This window comes from Protomyctophum bolini, assembly GCF_963924005.1.
Source record: "Protomyctophum bolini genome assembly, chromosome: 13".
In the NCBI taxonomy this organism is placed as follows: Eukaryota; Metazoa; Chordata; class Actinopteri; order Myctophiformes; family Myctophidae; genus Protomyctophum; species Protomyctophum bolini.
The window spans coordinates 25832277-25855691 of NC_137874.1; the positions used below are offsets into that span (position 1 = coordinate 25832277).

A 23415-nucleotide genomic window follows, 5' to 3' on the forward strand; every position below is an offset into this window, starting at 1 on the left:
TTTGGAAAAAAAAGTTAGCCTCGTTTCTCATCATTTTGGACCGTGGGCTATAGCCCATATCGTACGGCATACTATAGCGCGCAGTTTTTCATCATTTTTGAGGATTTGAAAAAAATGACGAAATGACAAAAACGATGGGTTATAGCTAGAGTTGTCCCGATCACGTTTTTTTGCTCCCGATCCGATCCCGATCATTTGAGTTTGAGTATCTGCCGATCCCGATATTTCCCGAACCGATCACTTTTTTTTGCTCCCGATACAATTCCGATCATTTTTGATAATTCTTCCCAATCAGATACATTTTGGCAATGCATAAAGAAAAAAAAAGGGACTAAAACTCAATTAAATTGTCCCAAGTTTCTTTTTATTGTCCAATCTCTCCAACATGGACATCAAAACAATAAAGCTTATCAGCACTGGTGCTCACAAAATATATAAACATGTAAACTAAAACAAATCAAGTACAGAATAGTGCAATAACAAAAATAAATTATCTTCAAAAGAGGTAGTTTACCTATGTACTAGGTCACAAACAAGAATAAAATAAATTTTGGCTTAGCCTTAGTGCAGCAGCTTAATGCAACATGAACATATACATTTTCAGTTCAAACAGAACATGTAAACACGGGATATAAAATCTCAGGGCACTTTTTCAAGGGCAGGTTTCTACCTCCTACTTCTCTTCGTCTCCACTCCCACTCTCGTCTACACTCCCACTCTCACTCTCACCGTTATGTTCAGGCAAAATTAAGTGGAGATTTTTCTTTAGGAAGATTAGCATCTCTACATTCTCAGCTGAGAGCCGGTTCCTTTTTTCATTAAGGACATTGGAAACGGCACTAAAGAGTCTCTCACTGTCCACAGAGGTGCAGGGGGCACAGAGAAACTTGGCTGCAACATTAGCCAGTGGGGGGAACCTTGAAGCATTCTCTTTCCAGTATTGCAGAGGATTGAGTTTCCTTTTGATGGTTTGCTCTAAGACAGTGGTAACCAACCTTTTCAAGCCCAAGAGCCCATTTTATTCCCAATTGTAAGCCAAGATCTACCACTAAAACGTGTTAGAAAAAACACTTGTTTTTTTGCTATTTCTGACAGGCTCAATGCATGTGCACACATCCACACAAAGACTAAAGCTTAAATTAGAATAAATACTTATAGTAAGTTATATTATCAATGTCAAATAATATTAAGACAAATTAGAAATAATTAGTATTAGAAATATTTTGTTTCTCATTTCAATGAATATTCACATTGGCAGATGTTCAAATGACATAGGCATAACATGACCATATATATTTGCACAGATATGGTGACATACTCTCAGGGTCAGCCCACCTTTAATGAGACTGCTGTGACTGAACTTTATCTGCAAGCGTTTTGAAATCATATTTAGTGATTGCCAGTCTGAGGGTGTCATTAAGATGTGAGTCAGTCATACGAGTTCTATTTTCTAGATTCTAGATTTTATTATTTTCATTTGTGAAAAGGCCATTCTCTGCTCACAAGATACCAAAATTCCTTCTCTTTAGCTCTGACCTGCAGGTGACAGTCACTTACTAATCCAATAATCTCCATTTAAATATCTGAAGTTAATGCAAACACATCCTGCATTTTATCGGACAGCAGTTCAATGACAGTAGGCTCAGTAAAGAGGAAAGGAAAGCAGCTACTTGACTCATGCGTTGTACTTCAACAAGTTTTCATATTTCATATTTTTTGCTCTATGTGTGCATGTGTACATAATTCAAACTGTAGCGTTGATTATTGTCACGGACAGAAGTCATTCTTTCCCTTTGCATATGCCCTGGAGTGCACTCGCCTATTAGTTTGCATTGCAGACTGGTATATTCAGTATATTTTTCTCATTTTTATATTTTTGTTGTTGCTGCGCAGCAGTTGAGGAGAACGCAACTATGCATTCCTTTAAGCAACACAACTTCTGCAGCTGCATCCATATGTTTAGAATTTGCATCAATGATCAAATCCCAATAATAAAAAATATAACAACGAACAACGAAAACTGAAGTAGCAGCGGCGCTATCGGCTAGTAGTCCCAACTCTGTGTCTGCAGCCTGTCACGAGCCCGTAATGAACGCACGTTGTTCCGTATTTTAATGTCGGGTCGGAGAATAAATACAGTATGAATGACGGCGGGATTTATTTGACAACTCTGTCCTGCTTTCTTCACGAGAAGAGAAGAGCGCTCACAGCTGCTAATATGGTAGCAGCCCTGTGGCTGACCTGTCAGTTCTCTTTACGGCATGACGTAGTGTAGAATAGTTGAGATGTGAACCTGGGTCTGGGAAGCTCAGAGCTGCAGCCATTGGCTCATGATACGAGCACACGACCAATGGGACAGATCATTCAGTGTTGCTAAGATACCACCACCCCACCACACACGCACACACACCCTTGGACGATGGGGTCTATTCTCAAACTCAGAGCCACAGCGCTCTGCTCAAAATTAATTTGCATGTGACGAGCGGCACTGACATTATTCCAATGGGTCTGTCTGACACTTCGCAATCGACTGGAAACGTTCCCGCGAGCTACCGGTAGATCGCGAACCCCCGGTTGGTTACCCCTGCTCTAAGAGATAGGTCTGTACCTGGACTTCAGCTGATGTACTCACAGACCGGGCCTCTAGTGGATTCTCCTCCAAGATCTCGTCCAAGATGCTGCCCAGGCTGCTGCTTCCTTCTTTGCGTTTCTTCTTGCCCGTAGGCTCTGCTACTGCTGCCTCTGGTTCTTCACTAGCAGTGGCTGCTCTCTCCTCCATCTTCGCTACCTCCTGGATGAGCTTATCCTTGGCAGTACTCAGGTTGTCAGACTGGCTGAAGTATCTAAAAATAGATAAATGTAAAAATTACCACAACTAGTCAACTAATGAGCTGAGCACAACGGTTAGTCAGATACATTTCTTCCTTACAACTATAACACAAATATAACCATTAAGACCACAACAGACCTACATTTAACCTAATCGATGAATAGAAATTGCCTTGAATAATGAATTATTGCATTCAATAGTACAGTACTGTAATAGTACAGTACTGTACTTGCCTGTCTTTGTATCTTGGATCCACCAGAGTGGCGATGCTGTACAGTGGCTCCTCCTCTATACCAGCAAAGCGGGTCTCCACTGCGGCTAGGAGCGTGCTCTTCATTGTTTTGACCCCTTGGTCAGTGGTCTTCTCCTGAGACAGCAGACGTCTGAGGGCTGTTTGAATGAATGAAATGAATTGATGGTTTAACCTCTTGAACCCCAGCATGAATATTGTGAGAAAACTGCTGAAAATAGCATATCGGCAAGCTCACAACGTGATGCGTCACGTTGCGAGTTTGTAGATCAGCTATTTTCAGCAGAAGCTTTCCTGACAATAGCAGAAAACAGAAAATACACTAGTATTGAGCCCCGAGGGACTCCGGATACCCATATCAAGTGGTTAAGTTAAATAATTGTATTAAAATAAAATATTCTCTTAATTGTAGTTAAGTTAAGTCTAAGTTAAAATGTTCAAGTGCAAATAATAATTATAATAAATAAAATAACCTGTTATTGCCGGGATGACATCAGCTGCAGATGCAGTGGCCTTGCTCACATCCTTTGTGAGTTCTTCAAATGGAACCAGCACCTCAGCTGTCTTCTCCATCAGGGTCCACTGAATAGCTGTCAGTGTGGCTGGGAGGTTATAGGAACCTGCATAAACCAACAGTGCCCGCTTTTGCTCCAGGATGCTCTGCAACATATAGAGGCTGCTGTTCCATCTCACTTGCACATCCTGCTGTAGACGCTTGACGTCCATCTTCAGATCACGCTGGATATCTTCCAGACGGGAGTAGGCCAACGGGGAATGTTTGAAATGGCCAATAATCTTCCTCGCGATGGCCAGAGTGTCAATGACGCTGCGCTGAGACAGTAGACCCTCGTGCACTGCAAGCTGGAGTGTGTGTGCGAGACAGCCCACACTCTTTACCTCCATATCATCCATGGCTTTCTTCATATTACGCGCGTTGTCTCGCACAATCACATGGACCCTTGACTTATCTATCCCCCCAACTGTTAAGCATCCCCTCGATTTTCTCTCCAATACGTTCTGCCGTGTGAGACCCTCTGAAATCCGCCGTGTGCAACGTCACACGTTGTAAATTAAAACTGGGGTCGATCCACTGTGCAGTGAAGCTAAGGAGTGACATTGGACACACAGAAGAACTCCATATGTCTGTGGTAAATCCTAAAGCAGGTACATTTTTTACCTCGTCTTGCATGTGGTCGCGTAGCCTTTTCTGAGCGGCAGGCAGAGCTGTTTTTGTAAAATGGTGACGAGAAGGCAACACATAACGTGGCTCCAAGATCTCCATGAGCCGGCGAAAACCCACGTTCGCGACCACAGAGAGCGGCTGGTCATCTAACGCCATGAATTCGGCTATCGCGGCTGTTATGGTTCTGGCCCTTTCACTGTCCGCCGACAGTGGTTCCTTCTTTTTAAAAGTCGCTTTAAGCGTCGGTTGTTTCAGTGCAGCCGCTGCCGCTGATGCTGCAACATACTGACTGTGTGCGTCTTTATGTTTGTTCTTCAGGTGGCGAATAAGGTTTGTTGTGTTGAATGAAGACCTGTTTGCTCCTCCACGCGGAATTTCCGCCTTGCAAACATTGCATCTGGCTGTTGGGCTGCCTTCACTTTCAAGTTTAAAATGTTTCCAAACTCCGGACATCGTCCCATTCATATAAGTGCACCCACTGCTTGTTGTCGTTAGCTTTCTGCTATTAGCCTACTAGCCACGCAAGTTACAAGTTACGCAAGTTACGCAAGAACGTCGCCATTCGTAGCAAATCTACAAGATCACAGCGTGTTGCGAAAGCAACTCTTTGTGAGCTTGCAGATCTGCTGTTTAGGGCCAACGTCACTGTCGTGCGCTAAGTTTTCCTAGGAGCAGCAGCAAGAGGCTGTTTCGAGAGGAGGATGTTTTGTTGTTATTAATTATGAACCAATCTGTATTAAAAAACAAAACTAAAGACTTGGGAGGATGACTTTAAGACTTATAGATGGTCACGTTTCTTCTGTAACGTTAAATACAATTATGAAATGATTTAATAAAAACAAAAAAAAATATTATATTTAATAAATAATTTTTTCCCGATATTTTTTTCCCGATCCCGATCTTTTGAAAATGACGTGATCACTTCTCTAACTGCAACCCATTTCTGCCAGCCCTTCCAACTTTTTGAACAATGTCTTCAACATCCTCTGGCAAACCATACATTAGAACATGAGAAACATTAGGGAAATTCAAGCCCATCCCAAGAGCTGTTGTTGCAACAACCACTCTGCAGCTCCCCTCTCCACTAAAGGAGGCCAAAACTCTATCTTTGTACTTTGACAGTGTATTGCTGTGGAAGATTCCTATAAGGTGGTTCTCAGCCTTCTGATCCTGGTCTTTGTTAACCCAAGCATCTTCTCCCAATTCTGCTTTAAGATAGGTGAACACTCTCCCAAGTGACTTCAGTGCTCTGCAATAGATTATAATGGGAGACATTGATAGACCCTTATCTTTGACCTCCTTTACCACCCAGTCCATACAGTTCAAGTTATCGGCAGGAACCCGAATCAGTCCCAGTCTGATGTTTCTCCTGTTTGGGCTAACAGTCACGAGAGTTGCCTCCTCCATATCCAGCATCCTGGTCACACGGCCTCTGTTCTTGTTATCAGCCGATGCTGTCAACGCTAACACAGGTAAACCTGAAAGACAAGTGCACATGTATCAGCAAACAAGCATTAATGAAGAACTGTATGCTACACTTTCTATAGCGTTGTAAAGGGGAAATAATTAGGTTATTTATGTTATCGGGTAGCTTCAGCTAAAGACTGACGTTTCCATATATCATAATGTATTTTCTTTAAATGACAAATAACTATACTTGGACAGCACCAACTTCTATGATCTGCTCCTGTAGTGTATACACCCCTCCCCCTAATCAGGCTATAGAGGGGGTTTATCCTCCCCAAGTTGCCAGCACAACACAGCCCTCCCCCTAACCTTAAAAAAAGGGGGATTAACCTAACCAGGTTGCCAACCCAATGCACACACAAAAGAAACAGCCCCCCCAACATTCCCCCCTCAGTTAGCAGCACAATGCAGCCCCCCTTCCAAACACAATCAATGCCCCTTTTCTGGATTGATATTAATTAATCATGTAGCATTACTGTGTTTCAAAACTCACCTTCTTTGACTAGGGATCTTAGTTCATTCAGCCTGGAAAAGGCTTCTCTGAAGCTCCCAGCCCCCTGGTTGAAAGAAAAAGACATCCTAAATTGAGTCTAGGTAGCAGCAATAGTAACGTGCATAGTTGCATTACAGCAATACAGTAACAGTAAGATCTGTTTAACATTTGGTCTGTTTGTGTGTGTTAGCTTATTGTTTACAATATAATATTTGACATAAATGTTACAACACTTCGTCTTGGAACTACTGTAGCCGTATTTAGAAACACGCTGCTCTGTTACTGTTTTGTTTTACAGTTTAATGTGTAGTGTAACAATTACACTATACAGCCATTTAACGGTGTTTAGCTTACCATTTGTATGCGACGTGAACTTCATCGACGACCATGCCCAGTAGGTTTTCACGATACACTTGTGATGAAAGCATATCACGCCATTTATCGTTAAGTAACCAAGATTCCGGGCTGCCAAAGACCAGCTGACATCGGCCGTCGAGGATGTCGGCGTGTGCTGCATTATCTACGAGTTGCGCAGCATAGAGTCCAAGATTCGTAGCCTCTTTGATTTGATCTGCTACGAGGGCAGTCAAAGGAGAAACGACGATCAATATAGGCTTCGGCGTCCCCAGTTCTTTCACTACCAGTGGAGCTAGTTGGTAAATTAAACTCTTGCCGAAGCCAGTCGGGAGGAGCACAAAAACATATTTTCCACGCAAAAAAGCCTTCAGTGCCATACTTTGCTCTTCTTTCAACGAAGAAATATTGTCCAGTTGAGAAATAACTGTTGTTATTGCAGCATCTATCGTCATATCGCTCATGGTAGCGGCCATGTTGAGTGTTGACTAGTGAAACAACTACAACAACACAGCAGCTTCTATATACCGTCACATCCGCTTTTGCACATATCCCGCCTTTAGCTCACGCTGATTGGTTCGGTACGAAGCAGATCTGTCTCAGGCTCAACTCTGTCAGAGATCCCAGATGAGTGTTGTGTTGGGGAATATGTTTCCCCAATACCGCCCTCATCTGGCAGCGTCAGGTTACTATAACCCATCGTTTTTGTCATTTCGTCATTTTTTTCAAATCCTCAAAAATGATGAAAAACGGCGCGCTATAGTATGCCGTACGATATGGGCTATAGCCGAATTAGCTGAATAAAGAAGAGTTTGACATACTGTAGGCTACTATAGTATGCAATTTCGTACCGGGCCATGGTTTTAATACTAAAAACAAACAAAATTAATAGCCGTCTAGTGCAATAAAAGTCCAAAGACAATATTAGTACACTTTTTTAATAACATGGCACAATTTACATAACACAAGTTTAAATGAGGAGCATGCTGAAGATTCAGTTGCTTCATTTTTTTCCTCATTTTGTACATGACCTAGAAAGACTTCATTTTTTTCCCATACAAGGTAAACAGCAAAAAAAGTTTTTCATTTAACAATCTTCTTTGCAATACGCATTGACTAACCACTATGGCTCCAGTGGACAATTTTAATGTGGGATTAAAAAACACTGCACAACATTATCTCACAGAGTTTGAAGCGCACAACTAAACCTTCAGTGGACTACTAAAATAGATCTCTGCTCATTAGAAACAAACTGTCCATAGTTTAGACTTTTGCTTTTTTGTCTTTTCTTTTTGTAGGTACAACTTATGATAGCACTTGAATACACTGTTTGACCAACAGAACCGATTTCCAAAACACATACTTTACACTCCTCCAACAGGGCAAATGTGCGGTCTTGTTGTCCAATGTGCTGTACTCTCTCCAGAACAAGACTGCTGGTATCTGACTGAGCAAATTATGGAAAACGTGTTTTCTTCTGCTCTGTTATCTTCCGATACTGAAATGCAATACATTAACAATTTCAAGGATTGTCACCACAAAATATGTTTCGTCAAAAAAGCTTCTCTAGTACTTTTTTGACATTACTTTTTTCTCCACAGACTGGATCAAGATTTTGTTCTGTGAACAATAATGTGGACCAATTAAAGCTTATATCAGTCAAATTGTACCATGTAGTTGTGAAGAGAATACAGCTTTGTTAATTACCAGTACAGTCAGCTGTGGTGGTGAGAAGGCCGGCTTATATTAAGGGAGCCCAGACATTTGTTGCATAGTTGAATTGGGGGGTGGGGGGTTGGTGGTCTCTGGTACAATGTTAATTGGCTGCATAAAAAGAAAAGAAAAAATATAAATTGCAAAAAACACATTCTGAATCTCCTCCTAATTTACTCCTATTTACATTTGTTAAAAGTAAAGCTTTCAAAACACCCTTTTGCATATTTGTACCTTGATTTGTATCCATACGGAGTGGAACACATCGACTGTACATTATCTACACTTTGCTGTCAGTGCTGAAGTACCTGTACATTCCAATTTCATTTCTACAGATCTTCAACTTATTCCAGACTTCTTCGCTATACAAGAGAAAAGAAATACACACACACACACACAAAAAAATCCTTGACATTTTTATTTTTTTTATTCCACAATTATTGTCCATTTGTGGTTTTATACAAAAAAAACAATTAATTGCATGGGCAGTTTCTGCCCACATAAGTTATTCACAGCTCTGTTACAGTCTGGTTTTGCCCAAGGCTAAGTGCTTGGTGTAAGTTCAGTGTCAGTGAGGCACAGGGCTGCGCTTGTCTGTGGTGAAGGTCCAGCTCAGCTCAGCTCACCGTGCTTCAATGTCTTTGTGAGCATGTGAGGTGGGTCTGTCTCTGATGTCAGTGGCTAGGGGAGTAGTCCGTCTGGGCGACCCTGGCCTGGCACCCAGTGTTGGTATGAGAGGGGGTGGGGCGCTCAGAGAGGCGGTAGGTGCGGTTTTGTTCAGAATGCCATTCTGATGGGCGGCGGCAACAGCCGCTGCGGCCGAAGGGCTGACCCTGGGGTAGTGCATGCTTGGTAGTCCAGGGGCCATGAGGCCAGGGGCGGGGTGGGACAGATGTCCATCCAGAGCTGGGTGGTGCATGGCAGCGTGGAGCCGTCCATGCTCATAGTCCTCTCTGAGCATGTGCAGTCGCTCTCGTTCCTCCAGATGGGCACGTTCCTGTTCTCTTCTCTGCTCCAGTGCCAGGGGCAGAGAATGGTCGCGGTTAAAGTCATGGGGCTCTCGCTCCCTATAGGAGCGCTCGGCCTCATAGAGGCGTGGCGCTGATAGCCGGTGCAAGGAGTCATTCCTCAACAGCAGGTCCCTGGCCAGAGGGTCCCGTCTGTGGATGTCCAGGCCCCTGTAAGGGTCCCTCATGGGGTCCCAGTGAAACCCAGGGTAGGGGAACCTCTCGGCCCCGGGGATGGGGCTTATACCCATGAAGGGTGCCACCATTCGAGTTCTCTCCAGGCCACTGATGCTGTTGAGGGGGTGAACGCCGGCCATGCCCATGGGAATGGCCATAGAGGAGGGAGGGTGGTGGTTGGGTGTGGGAGGGTGGTGGTTGGGTGTGGGAGGGCGGTGGTTGGGTGTGGGAGGGTGGTGGTTGGCTGTGGGAGGGTGGTGGTTGGCTGGGGGAGGGTGGTGATTGGCTGTGGGAGGGTGGTGGTTGGCTGTGGGAGGGTGGTGATTGGCTGTGGGAGGCAGCTGGGTTGGGTGCTCACCACCTCGCTCCGCAGGTCCATCCTGCTCCTCCTTCCTCTCCTCCTTCACCTTCACCTCATTTGTCTTCTTCTGGTGATCGTAGGTCAGCTCTCCCTTCTTCTCCAGAACCTCCCTGCTCAGACCTCCGTTGGGACGCTCCAGGCTGGACTGACGGACGTAGGGTGACGTTGTTCCCCTGTTAGACACTTTGTCCTCCGACGATCGTCCATCATGGATGACGGGGGTGTCCTTGTCGCCATGGTGATTCTCTTTCATTTTGTGGTCGTCCGTGCCATTGTCCTTCCAGGAGTCGGAGTGCTCTCTGTCTCTGTCTTTGGCCTTGTTTTCCTTTTCCCTCTGAGGCTCTCCGGCAGCGGGAGGCAGTTGGTTCCTGTGATGCTCCGAGTTGCGGTTATGGCTGAGCAGGCTGATGGGGTTGACGGGAACCGGGGATGGATGGCTTGAATGGCGCTTTTCTACGGAGTCCCTGGAAACACACACACACACACACACACACACACACACATTTGTAGAACAGCAGAACGGGTGACAGCCTCGAGGAGGCACAGGCTCAGTCCTAAGCCAGAGAGGGTCACATATCTTATATCCAACCATTTACCCAATAATTTCATCTCCTCTACTTTTCCTCTACCCTTATTTTGTGAAGCCTCTATGAAAAGTTGAGCGGATCTCAACCTGAAATGCTTAGAAGCTCTCTAGAACCATTCAAGATATTTTATTTCAAACAGTTGCCCAGAGGATTTCAAAGTCGAGCCCTACAATACAACCCACCTCTCCTTGTCATCTTTACTGACTGATGAGTCGCGCTTGTCCGAGTCTCGGTCTCTCTCGTGTGAGCTAACCGAGGTGCTCCTTTCGCTGTCTCCTGGCTTGAGCCACGGTGGTGGCGTGGGGAAGGAGGGTGGTGTGCGATGGAGCCGGTTCCATGGCTCCTGATGACTGTTGTTGCTGCCACTGTTGAAGTGCTGCTGTGGGTTGATGCCGTCTTTATGGCCGAAAACGGAGTTGGGCGCTGTTAGGGATTCAACACGCGGAAACAACGGTGGGACACAAGTTAAAATCAATTTCTCACCACAATGTAAACATTACCTTCAAGTATGCTTATTTACATTGACACAAATCCCTGATGCATGAAGATGCATTCACAGCTAAATATATTCTGTTCTTTCTAGTCCATTGAATCGCTTCACTTTGATCACGCTGGTAAAAAACAGTAATTACGGTATGTTCAATCTATTGAATATAATTCCTGCCATACTATATCGTTTATGATGAAAGAATAGCCAGGATCCTAATGAAGAGTCTGTAAGTAAGATCACATAACATCCATCCTATTCTCACTGCGCTGGCTCCCTGTTTCAGCCAGGATCGACTACAAGGTCCTGCTAATCACTCATAACTGCAAAAACGGACATGCCCCTCCCTAACAACAGAAACTAATTAAGCCTCCACATACACCTGCACCCTCAGATCTAGATCATCGAGTAGGAGTAGGCTCAGCAGCCTATGGAACAGCCATCCTATCGATTTGAGAGCACCGCAGACCCTGGACTAAGGCCTTTTTATTTAATTTCAGAAGGCCTTTTCGTGTTAAATAAATTGTTGTGAAACCACTGTCAGCAATATCCTTTTGGGCTTGACATTTGTTAAACCCTGCTTTTAGCCTTCTATGATTGATTATGTGTTTTGAACATGTAGCACGTGGTTGTAGCAGTTGGATTTGTCCATTTGACATACGGATGCGACAGATCACTTTGTTTGCGTCAGCCCATTCGATATAGATGCTATATATCGGTGACCCGATGTTATTTTTTGGTGAAGATGAATTAGAAACTCACTTAGTGCTGGGTTTCCTAGACCGCCAAAGGCTGATGAACTGAGGGCGCCTAGTCCTCCAAATGTTGTAGGCCTACCGAAGGGCTCTGGAAGGGGGAGAAAAGACATGTTGGCATTAGAGCCCTGCAAGCTTGTCCAGCCCTGGCCCATTTTGTTTTATTTGGGGCGCGGGCTAGGTTCGAGCTCATTACGTTGACAACTGACTAACCATCACATAGCAGTATTCACCAGGAGAGGCAGAGAATATCAGACCTACAGCTCACAAAGCATCGCATCCACAGCGCGTCGTTGGCTATTGTCACGTGACCAAGTATGAATCAGGCTTAGCCTACGTTAGTTTTGTTACGCCTAGCCTCGGTACCACCATTTCATTTTCGTCGGCGCCTGGAGGAACGCATTGACCGCTCTGGGCTAGAAGTGGGAGTCAACCCTTCCGGGTGGGCGTCGCTCCAAATTATGTGACATTATTGCAGACCTGTCGGGCTGGGGCCGGGCCGGGCTCGGACACCACGGGACAGGCCTGGGCTCGGGTTGAAGCTTTGGGCCCGTGCAGATCTCTAGTTGGCAGGCATGCAGTTAACACTTTGAACAAAGTTTTAAGGCCACTATTATAAATCAGTGACAAACGGAAAATACCCAGGGGTCCGAACCGACCCACAGCGGGTCCGGTTCCGTTTACAAGAAGTGACTCCCGGGTATTTTCGGAGCGTTTCCCGTACGTCTCGGTGCTCGGGTAATGACTCAAGCCTGAGTGGACAAGGGAATTGGCTGTCCCAGCTGTCAATCACCCCCTTTTTTTCCTCCTCAGGCCAGTGGGAGCCTGCGTGGCATGTGCCTTGCGTCATGTGACTTTAGTGAGGAAGTAGGCACTATTATAAACAAAAGTCGTCGGGGAAGTTGTTGATATTAACGTTAACGTAACATTTTGGTTAATGGTTAAACTTTGGTAAAACAATCAAGTTGTCATAGCATGTTGAACTTTATGCTCTGCAGTGCAAAGCACGGTGGAAAATCCAAGCTGAAGATTAACAACTGCTGCGACATAAATGAACGGTGGATTAGCAATGGCTAAGAAGAAAGATTACGGTACACACACTACACAAAACGTGGATTTATTTTTGTATTTACAAACGCAATGATTGACTGGTCTACTCTGGGATTATACATTCACACGTTAATGACCAGGCAGCGGCGCTGCAGCAGCACAACAGCGGACTACGTTTAGGTAAGAAAGTAGTCTTATTTAATAATAATATAAAACTCTGAATAATAACGTCAGCATTCGGTCATTTCGGGTCCTCTGGCTTTGTATGGGTCCGGTCCTCATATTTATTATAATATCCGTTCGGCTCCGGTTCCGACACCTCTTTTCGGAGGTGCTTTTCAGTTCGGCACTAGAATTCTAATAATAGCAGTGGGTCCATTTTTTGCAGGCCTTTTTGGGTTCGGGTTGATCAAATTGGATCCGTGAAGACCTCCATAGAGTGGGGCTCTTACCTAAGTGAGATGCCATTGCCGGGGTAAGGAAATTCCCAGGATGATGGGGTGGATGATGACCAAAAGGACCTGCTGATGGGTGGGTAGGCCCTGGTGAAGGACAGACAGACAGACAGAAGGCATAAGGATTTGACCTACAGTACATTACACTACATACATAGTTCTTGGTATTTGTTTCCATGATTTGGAACACTAGATGTTTTAAGCTGGATTTTTTGTATAGGTGTTGTGCACCTAAAATAGCATACAAGCCCACAATGTGCCGCATCGTGATGTGTCGTGAGATGGTAGATCTGCTATTTTCTGTGCGCGATACCGCACGCCCTTTGGTGTTTACTATTAAGATACTTCGGGCAGTGTTAGGCAGGCAAGTGGTAAAACATATGTGTAGTGTAGTGTATATTAATGTTGCAATATATTGCAACTTATTGCGTGTTCTGTGTATGAGTCACCCATAATGATGATGATGACATTGCTGTAAATGCTGAATGCTATTCTTTAATAATAATAACTGAACAATATTCCCCCCGCATCAATGTGAAATGATTGCATGATTTGTTTTTCTCAAGCTTGTTTCTGTACCAACAGTGATCCCACCCCCACTAACAGCTTGTTTCCGTAACAACAGTGATCCCACCCCACAGCAGGCTGTTTCCCTGTTCAAAGACATGAACATTGATCTACCCATTTAGAGCCATAGATTTGCACGTGGACCTGTACCTCTCCATGTTAAAAATAGACAGCTCTTAGAAGAGGAGGGATGGATCTAGTGTTGTGCGAGGAGGGTAGATGGCTGGTGTTGATGTGACATATCAATCATTGCCTCAGCCCCGGTGCTCCGTCACATACACACCTGCTGCAGAGAAGAGTGTGGCGGGGCGTGCTAAGTCGTGAGGGTGATGGATGGCTCCAAACAGGCCTGGGCCTGGGGGTCGACTGAGGAACTCGGGCTTGAGGCCAAAGTCCAGTTTGTGAGGGTCGACCTGCATCTGCTGCTGAAAGTGGCCAGACAGACAGAGACACAGAAACACATGTAAAACCATAGATGGGGTAAGAGCAGGTTGGTGAAGGATGGAGTGTTCAGGTGACACCTCTCCCCCTTTACTTAGCCTTACCAGTATAAACAGGCGAGGTGTGGGGGAGGTCATTTTGAATAATAAATGAATAAATAAGAATTTAAGAAACACAAAACTTATTTTAAGTTATTTAATATAATTTAGAAATCATTCCCACACAAACAATGTTTTTTGAAGGATTTATTTTCTCACCCCCTGTGTATAATCCCCACAATGGTTTGGTCCGTTCCCAGGAAATTATTTGGCAAGTTCTGATTATTATAACCGGTATTAACCGCACTAATTTGGATTTGTTTATACCTAGTTGTTTGTTTCTCTTCCTGTTACTAGGGTTATAACCAGCACAATTATGTCCACATCTGCCATATCAAGTAAATCTGACCTAAACAAAGGAGATAACAGCACGAAAACTCTAGTGCACAATATGACTTGACAGAAGCACAATTTAAACAACACAGCGCTTTTAAATATCTTCTCCCTGGCCTTTAAGTCAGTTTTCAGGGAGAAAAACACATTTGCATGTGGGCCCAAACAGAAAGTGAAAAAACGGTTTTAAAAATACATGTGCACAGGGCCTTAACCACATGAACCCTGGCATCCCTATTCCGGGCAATTCATATGAACATTCTGCAAAAAATAGGAAAATATTTGCTGGCAATAGCAGATCTTCCAGTCTACCTGTACATTGGTTATTTTGGACAACAAAATGTGGTGTAGAAAAAAAGGAGGCCACCAAGTATAGACCGGTCAACAAATTATATAGAGTTTAGGTGGTTATCAACGGATACATGATTTATTTTCTCAACAACGGCACCTAATAATTTACACTAAGTTATGCGTGGCTATGTTTATATTTTGCTGTAATAACTATGATAATCACTTGTAGCACAAGATGGCAGGCATCCAGGAACAAACTCTTTACGACTCAACCTGCTCTCTGACAGGTGCCAGCACTGAGCAGTGGTAACCGCTTCTGGACGCTGTCCAGGAGTCAAGATGGATTACACTGTATATGAACACTTGATTAGAAGAAGGGCAGTGTGAGTGGTGTGTGTGTGTGTGTGTGTGTGTGTGTGTGTGTGTGTGTGTGTGTGCAGGGAGCACAATGAGTTCTCACCATAGACTGTAAAAATATGGACAAAGCGTTCCGCGGGTCTAACATGAACGTAAAATGAAGCCTGTCAGTCCTTGCACTGGAAGTCGCCATCTTTCTAGATCCGTTTGGGCCCAGCTGGCCCATTGACTGGCCCAGACAACGAGGCGGGACTTCCCCTCTTCTTCTTCGTTGGTTTTTATTTTGACTCCAGTGGGTGGGGGATCCCGTTCATAGACTGTAACGGTAGCCACGCCCCTCAGAACATGCGCGACTTTATGGTAATTTTTTTAATAAATGGGACCATAATTTTTGAATAATTAGAAATTAGACTTTAAACTAGTGACTGGAAGCAAAAAGTATTCATGACCATGTTTATTAAGGTAATACAGTCTAGGTGACTTCTATGGGGCCACAACAGGCCATTATATGAACTTTCATTTCCTTAGTGGCTTCACAAAATATCTGTCTGACTGCCCCCCTGGTTCTCACCTTCACTTTTTGTTGGTGGTGATAGATCTGCCAAGCGATGTGGACGTGCATGGCACACCACTTCCCTGGTTTCTGCAAACATACAGAAGACAAATGCATTCTATCACAACAATGTCAATTTTATGTTGTTTATTTTAAGCATCTAATTTAATGCATTATATTTATACTTTATTTATATTTTTTACTGAATTCACAGTACAGTCATTTGTTGTTTTAAAATGCACTTTATAATTAACACAATCCTGCCCAGCCCACTAAGCACAAATATTGCAAACGAAGCACTCACCCTGAGGATAGGTCGAAACGGATCCGATAACTAAAGAGAGCAAGAGAGAAAAAGGAAAGCATTTATTTTGCTGTTACACAAGCGCTTCCAATTAGCATCTATTCCACCAAATTTAACTTTCCCATTAAAGCTGACCATTACAGGACAGGACATTGCAGATTTGCGAAAGGTTTTTATCTGTACCCTAGCACATAGAGGATAAAATCTGGGAATAAATGTCTTACCAAGAATTTTCTTCACCACTGTGTTTGTAAAGGTGTCTACTAACATATTATACTAACATTGGTTTCTATTCAACCACCCTAGGGAATTTTTGACAGCTGCTGAAAGTTGGGGTACATCAAAAAACCATTATAAGGCAAACTTTTCGAAATTTCATTATGCTTTAAGTAGCATGTGAAATGTCAAACTAGGGGGTTTTCATGATTCTGAATCCATTCCAAGCATTAGTTTTGCACGGAAAACACTCCTTGGGATAAAAACGGCCATAGCCGTCATCACAAATATGATGAGTTCAGCGCATTTGGGCTGTGGCAAGTGGCTATGGCCGAATTTAGCCCAAGGAGTGTTTTTACTTTTTTGTGCAAAACGAATGCTTGGAATGCCACTTGCCCAAATGTGCCAAAATGTGCTGACCTCCTCACATTTGTGATGACGGCTATGGCCGTTATTAGCCCAAGGTGTGTTTTTCGTGCAAAACTAATGCTAGGAATGGATTCAGAATCATGAAAACCCACTAGTGTGACATGTCATGCTACTTAAAGCACAATTAAATGTAGAACATTTTGCCTTATAATGGTTGTTGATGTACCCCAACTTTCAACCGCTTTCAAAAATTCCCCTAGGGTGGTAAGGTTGAATAGAAATAGGGATATGTTAGTAGACTGACACCTTTACAAACACATTGGTGAAGAAAATTCTTGGTAAGAAATGTATTCCCAGATTTGACATTATTCTGATAATATTCCATGACTAGGCATAGCATACTGTACAGTAATACACAGAACATACAGTAGCATACATACATAGCATACAGTAAAGGCACACACACACACACACACACACACACACACACACACACACACACACACACACACACACACACATTACGCATTATTGTTTGAGTTTTGTTTGTGACAGTTGTGTGCCCTTTTCCAGGAGCCCTTCTGTAACAGCGTGTTACAGAAGGGCTGTCCTTATGGGGTTCTTCTGTACGATTGTGTCAGCGTCTGTGCATGTGTCCTTAAGCCTCAGTTATACTTAGTAGCGTGCCTGGGCCGTGCTCAGTAAAAAGCAGATCTACAAGCTCACCACATTCACAGCGCGTGGTGAGCTTGTAGATCTGCTATTTACTGCACGCAACACCAACATGCAACTAAGTATAACTGAGGCTTTATGTACGATTGTGTCAGTGACTGTCCTTAAGGGGGTTCTTCTGTAAGAGTGTGTGTGGGACTGTGCATGTGTCCTTACCCTGGGATCCTTCTGTAATAGTGTGTGTGCGACTGCTCCGGGTCTTGTTGAAACATCCAATGGGTTAGATGTCTAGAATGCAAGACACAGGTTCAAATTTGTCACCTGGGCAAATGTGGTTCACAAAATAAGCCGTTATGTTTTCATAAAGTTGAATCTCTGACCAGAAGGAGCAGCTTGATTAAATAACGCAAGAGCAAAATGTCAGCCGTGTTGATCAGTGTGCTATTGGCACATTGTTTGAGGGTGTGTATGGTGTTATGTTGTGCAGTGTTGTGTTACCTTGGGCTGGAAGGCGCCCTGCAGCGAACCAAAGGGCCCCGTGGGGGGGATGACAGGAGGAAGACCAGACATGGCTGGCGGATAAGAGTGGAAGAGCTGAGGAAAAGGACAGATGGAACTCAGTATATAGTTGTTGTTTCACTGGATTGTACAGTGTGTAAGACACACCCATTCAATCTGTATGGACTTCAATCAGAAGAAACGCACATTTTACATGAAAGTGTGAATGCTGTAATAAATGATTACACAAGGCTTTCATAATATGGTTTGATTACAAAATTATAGTAATTTAGACATTGATGTATAGCTCTTGGCACCGCTAGGGGCCATTAAATGAGCTAATATAATTGCTCTAATCGACCCTGATGGTTCCAATTCAGAATTGGCTGCTAAATTAAATCACAGAGACGTACTACTCAGATCAAACAAGAAATACTGTTCTGTACATCATCTATACTTTCACCTGGGCTCCACGGGTACATCATTCCATACATAGACTATGCATGATAGATATTTAAATAACATGTCACCTGGAATGCCATGGGAACAGTTTCTAAAAGTAAGTTTGGGGTAATGGGAATTTTGTGCCTTCAACTGAAATACAGACATGTATTTGTAACAATGAGGTTAAAACCTACCATTGTTTTCATTAAACCTACAGCTGCAACTACCAACAAAATATCTACAAGCTCACAATAGCAGATCCGGGGTCAACCAAATATATAACATGGTTCATCACTGTCATTCTGTACAATGTCTGACAATAGTCAGACACTAACTGAATGTCGTTGTTGAAGCAACACAATGAACAGCATGTGCACGCTCATACAACTCTGCAGGATCACGGACAACTTCAGCAGACAAGAAAGGGGCATTAGAGGGGGTGCAGCAATTCATCTGTGTTTAGTGAATAATCAAGAATGAGCAAGCCACTCCTGTTAGCAGACAAATAAGAAAGGAGGGTACAATAATTTGGACAACAAAACAGCCACAATACAATTCACTGCTGAAATACAGCTACTCTCTCTCGGCACACCATATTAATCATTATGCACATCATCTTCAGTTATATGCACCTGCAATACATGCTAAAAGTTATGCTAAAAGATTCAGTAATCCAGCATTGTTTCCATTAATCAAAACATTTTGAATGGGTGAAATACAACAGATAGGGTGTTTACAGTATCTACTAATAGAAGCGGATGAGAGATGGATGCATGGAATCTATCACATAAACAAGCAATAAACAGCTACAACACCAACATGGGCTGGCGTTATGGCAAAGCACAGACTGCTCTGCAAGCATATAATACGTGGTAGGTTAACTCACACTGTGTCTGTAGAAGGGGTCAACTTTTGTTGGGTATTTTTCAAACTGTTGGAGAAATGAGACAGAGGGACTAAGTACAATGGACATTTTAGAGGTGTGACATTGCCCTTGTTAATGTAATACATTATTCTGGACAGGCTCAAGTCTTGAACAGCCTTTTTCTGGGCACTTTCAATGTCATATTAGGGAACGGAAAATGTATCTCAAAAGTAAAATTGTGGTCTGAGAACATAGTTACGGATTACAGCCTAGATGCCCTCAGTTGAGAAACAAACATGATATTCAACCAATATCCCAAAGCCAATCCCGTGCAAGGATTGCCTTTGATTTTGCCCTCTCATTCCAGGAGCATGTGGTGACGCTGTAAAGCAGCCCGGCCTCTGTGTCTCATTTGGGCTGGTTTTAGTGGTGCAGTGTGGGCTCCAGGAGAACATTTCCCCAGTCAAGTCTAAACACTGCAGCCATAAAGAGGCTTTTTATGGCCTCATTAGCTGTCAGAGGCTTGCGCGGTGCTGCCTTTGAGGAATCATCAGAGCCCAGCAGAAAATTCTCCAGCCAGGCAGTTAGAGTACAGACATGAGTGTGTGTGCGTGTGTGTGTGTGTGTGTGTGTGTGTGTGTGTGTGTGTGTGTGTGTGTGTGTGTGCGCGCGTGCATGCATCTGTGTTTGTGCGTGGGCGTGCATGCGTGTGCGTGTGTGTGTCAGGTCCAGTCACCCATTGCCTGTGGTCTGTACTGACAAACAGCGGGACGCTAGCCCAGAGCATTTGCCTATAATGAGAAAGCCCCAAACAGGACTAAATGATGTCATTAAATCCAGAATGAATTAAGTGTATTATGTTCTGAAAGCTGGCTCGGAATGAAACGACTTGCTTGGGGCAAGTTATTGCCAGTTTAGAAAATAACTGTGTCGGGTGCGTGTGTGTGTGTGTGTGTGTGTGGGGGGGGGGGGGGGGGGGACAAGAGTGGGCCAGAAACAAAAATGCTAAACAAAAGCACTAGAAAGGATTTCTGAGAGAAGAATGGCATCATTGTAGTACAGACGGACACACATGGTCATCATTGGGAGTCTGCCGCGGAAACCGACGATTCCCTAAAGCAAAAAAGTGGGCCGTGCTTACACACACACTGTACCATGTAAATTACCACCACAAAGGGGGAAAAAAACACTTTGAATCGCATCCCACCCACTCTCATGCACATAGAAAACCCGGTACTTAGAACAAAATCTGGTTATCATCATCATCATCATCCATCCTCCTCCACCTTCCACAGTTGTGTTCTACTTATCCTCACATTTCTGCCAGGGGTACGCACCATGGGCGGTGCTGGCGTGGGCATGATGGCGTGGGGGAAGGGCGTGAAGGTGTGCTGGTGGGTGTGCTGGTGCGTGTGTTGATGCTGATGCTGGTGTTGGTGCTGGTGCTGGTGGAACTCGGTGCGCAGGTAGGGAGGCGGACCCAGCGATGCTCCGCGATCTGCACTCTGGGAGGCCAGGAAACGAGTGTTGAGCTCCTGACGCAGAAGGTCTTGTTCTGGTTAGACAGGGCAGGACAGGAGAGGGTTAGGCAGGTTAGGCATGGATTGGAAATAAACTGTTAAAAAGAATATTGTGTGGTTACAAATATTTTATTTTTCAGATGAAATGAAAATAATTCTTAACTGTAGGTAAAACTCAAGATGCTAAACCCTACTTGTATTCTGTTAGAGTCATTAAGCACTAAAGCTCTTTCTTATGTAAACATCTCTCATTCTCTAGAGCCACCACATAATTTCTATTCTGCAGTGATCCAATATGCTATTTTCTGTGTTCATTTCACGCTTAATTGGGTTGGGAGCAGTTAAAGTGATTCATAAAAATCAGTTCTGTTATTGACCAGAATTATTTCTTGAAGATGGAGATATTTCTGGATGAAAATACTAGGAAATTAGGAATAGAGCAACAGTCTGTCCCAGACTGACCCTGGCCCCTGACATTTCTGGATAACTGTTACACAACGCTCTGCACGAGGTGTGAATTAGCTTTCATTGTATGGTTTTGTGTATATGGCTGGCCTGGTCAGCCAAAGCCTTTTAAGGGCCCTTTATTCTTTATTCAGATGGATCCCCATTAGCTGCCACCAAAGTAGCAGCTACTCTTCCTGGGGTACAAGTAGAATTTATTTTGTCCCCGAATGTGAATGGGAGTGAATACATTACAATTGAATACAATTCATTCAACTTTTGGTGGTGGTGGCAGAGGTTAGGGTAAATGTTTGGCTAACCATCCTTTTCTTCTAACGAAGTGTCCTCATATAACATATTTCTCACATGTAACAAAGACTTGTTGTGCATGCTTCATTACCCTTCTGCACCACAGGGGGGCAGTGAAAGATGTTTGCCCTCACATTGTTTTTGTTTTTTACCTGAGTAGGGGCCCCCAGCAGCGGGGTGTCCGGGGCCGGGCAGGGTGTTAGACGTCAGTGGTGGCGGTGGGGGTAGAGCCGCTGGAGGCGCAAACATATTGGGGTGATGATGATGATGATGTGGGTGTGGCGAGGACTGCAGGGCAGAGGGTAATCCGTGGGGACTGTTCTGGTTAGCTGCCAGCGGCAGGGGGAAGGCGGAGGCCGCTGCGGCGGCTGCCGGAGGAGGCTGGTGGTGGGGGAGGTGTAGGGAGGGGACGGCAGGCCCGTGGGGCTTGCTGCCCGGGGTGCTGCTCCGACTGCTACTGTGAATGTGGGAGAGAGAGAAAGAAGAAATGAGACGGGTTAAACCAGGCGTGATCAGTTGAGATTAACACTTTCTCCTCCACGTTGCCTTGTTCACCATCTGTTCTAGCATCCAATCCCCAATACAGTGTTTTCACACCTCAAGTGTCCTCCATTTGCATGTGCACACGCACACGTGCGCACCACACACACACGTGCACACCACACACACACACACACACACACACACACACACACACACACACACACACACACACACACACACACACACACACAACACTCTCTATAGCTTAGAGAATCCAGGGCATACAAGATGCACACAGAAAAAACAACAACAACAAAAAAACACCACATTCGTAACACCCTCAGATGCAAATAACCACCGCTGGCAAACATAACAGAAAGAGCATCTGTCTTTGAACACAACTCTCGCTTAAACACTACCTCCCGTCCCGAGCCAGGTATCACACATGTGCATGGGAAATGGGAGTGGGTGTATGTGTGCAAGCAAACAGTCTTTTGTAGTGTGTGTGTGTGGTGTGTGTGTGTGTGTGTGTGTGTGTGTGTGTGTGTGTGTGTGTGTGTGTGTGTGTGTGTGTGTGTCACAGTGTGTGTGTGTGTGTGTGTGTGTGTGTGTGTGTGTGTGTGTGTGTGTGTTCGTTCCCTGGGGCTAGTCAGAGAGAGCTCTGCGTCTCCCGCAATCCTTATGCTAAGCCCAAAAGCTCATTTGCAGTGCTCCTTCTCCGTCGTGGGGCCAACCCGTGATTATTCACAGTGGGTGCCCAGCCCTGCTGGCTTGCTGGCACACACAGGGGCCTGGTGGCACACACAGGGGCCTGGCACTGAGAGAAGTGAGGAGTGCCAGCTCCCAAGAGCCTTGGAGGCACAGAGCTGCTGTTGGGAGTCTGTAAGCCCAGCACAAGAAATCCTGAAACCCGGAATTAATGGAGAGATAGAGCTCAGCCAAGCCTCAGTGCTTGACTACAGATAGGACACAACAGATTAAACATCTATATACCCCCAAAGAACACAACAGAAAGAGCCCTAAATCTCTCCCATTGCTGAGACTTTTTTCATGAAAGGTTGTACTGCATGTACACATGGTGCAGCCCACCTACAGATTTTTTACATGAATGTGGATTAAACGAGAAATAGAATCCAGGGACATGGTCCATAAGTACAAATGATTATGGGGGAAAAAAGTGAGGCGAAACAGGTTTTGATTAAACAATGATATTGACGTTGTCTTTGACTGTTTGGAGATGGAGGCTATACTCAACCCTGACAATGTGGGTGGTTAATGAATCACAGGCACTTAACGCTCAGTGTGAGTGGCCCACCTCCTTCTACCAATCAGAGCTACTGTTTGGCTCGGGGACTTTCAGTTTTCCCAGCTAGCAATTTACATACTGATAAGGCATCATGCATGCTTTGAGCTCAAGAGATGCTGTAGTGTAAGTGCATGTGAATATGGAGTTTTGTCTGGCTCTGTACTGCACTACAGCAA

General features: G+C 44.4%; 1 protein-coding gene across 11 annotated transcripts in view; it reads right to left on the reverse strand.

Moving 5' to 3' along the window:
* Nucleotides 1–8693: 8693 nt before the first annotated feature.
* auts2a (activator of transcription and developmental regulator AUTS2 a) overlaps nt 8694–23415 on the reverse strand; it is a 322838-nt gene continuing 308116 nt past the window's right edge. For 4 of the 11 annotated variants that reach the window (XM_080780250.1, XM_080780260.1, XM_080780252.1 and 1 more), the window contains 12 exons: nt 21603–21907; nt 20494–20732; nt 19199–19243; nt 17869–17964; nt 17587–17658; nt 16114–16143; nt 15828–15899; nt 14020–14161; nt 13167–13256; nt 11672–11755; nt 10605–10857; nt 8694–10299 (listed from right to left, as the gene is read on the reverse strand). In XM_080780250.1, coding sequence (XP_080636376.1) covers nt 8913–10299; nt 10605–10857; nt 11672–11755; nt 13167–13256; nt 14020–14161; nt 15828–15899; nt 16114–16143; nt 17587–17658; nt 17869–17964; nt 19199–19243; nt 20494–20732; nt 21603–21907 — 2815 coding nt within the window. In that variant the 3' untranslated portion in view covers nt 8694–8912. The remainder of the gene's footprint in view (nt 10300–10604; nt 10858–11671; nt 11756–13166; nt 13257–14019; nt 14162–15827; nt 15900–16113; nt 16144–17586; nt 17659–17868; nt 17965–19198; nt 19244–20493; nt 20733–21602; nt 21908–23415) is intronic. The other 7 variants (XM_080780254.1, XM_080780253.1, XM_080780255.1 and 4 more) reach the window with 7 other exon arrangements.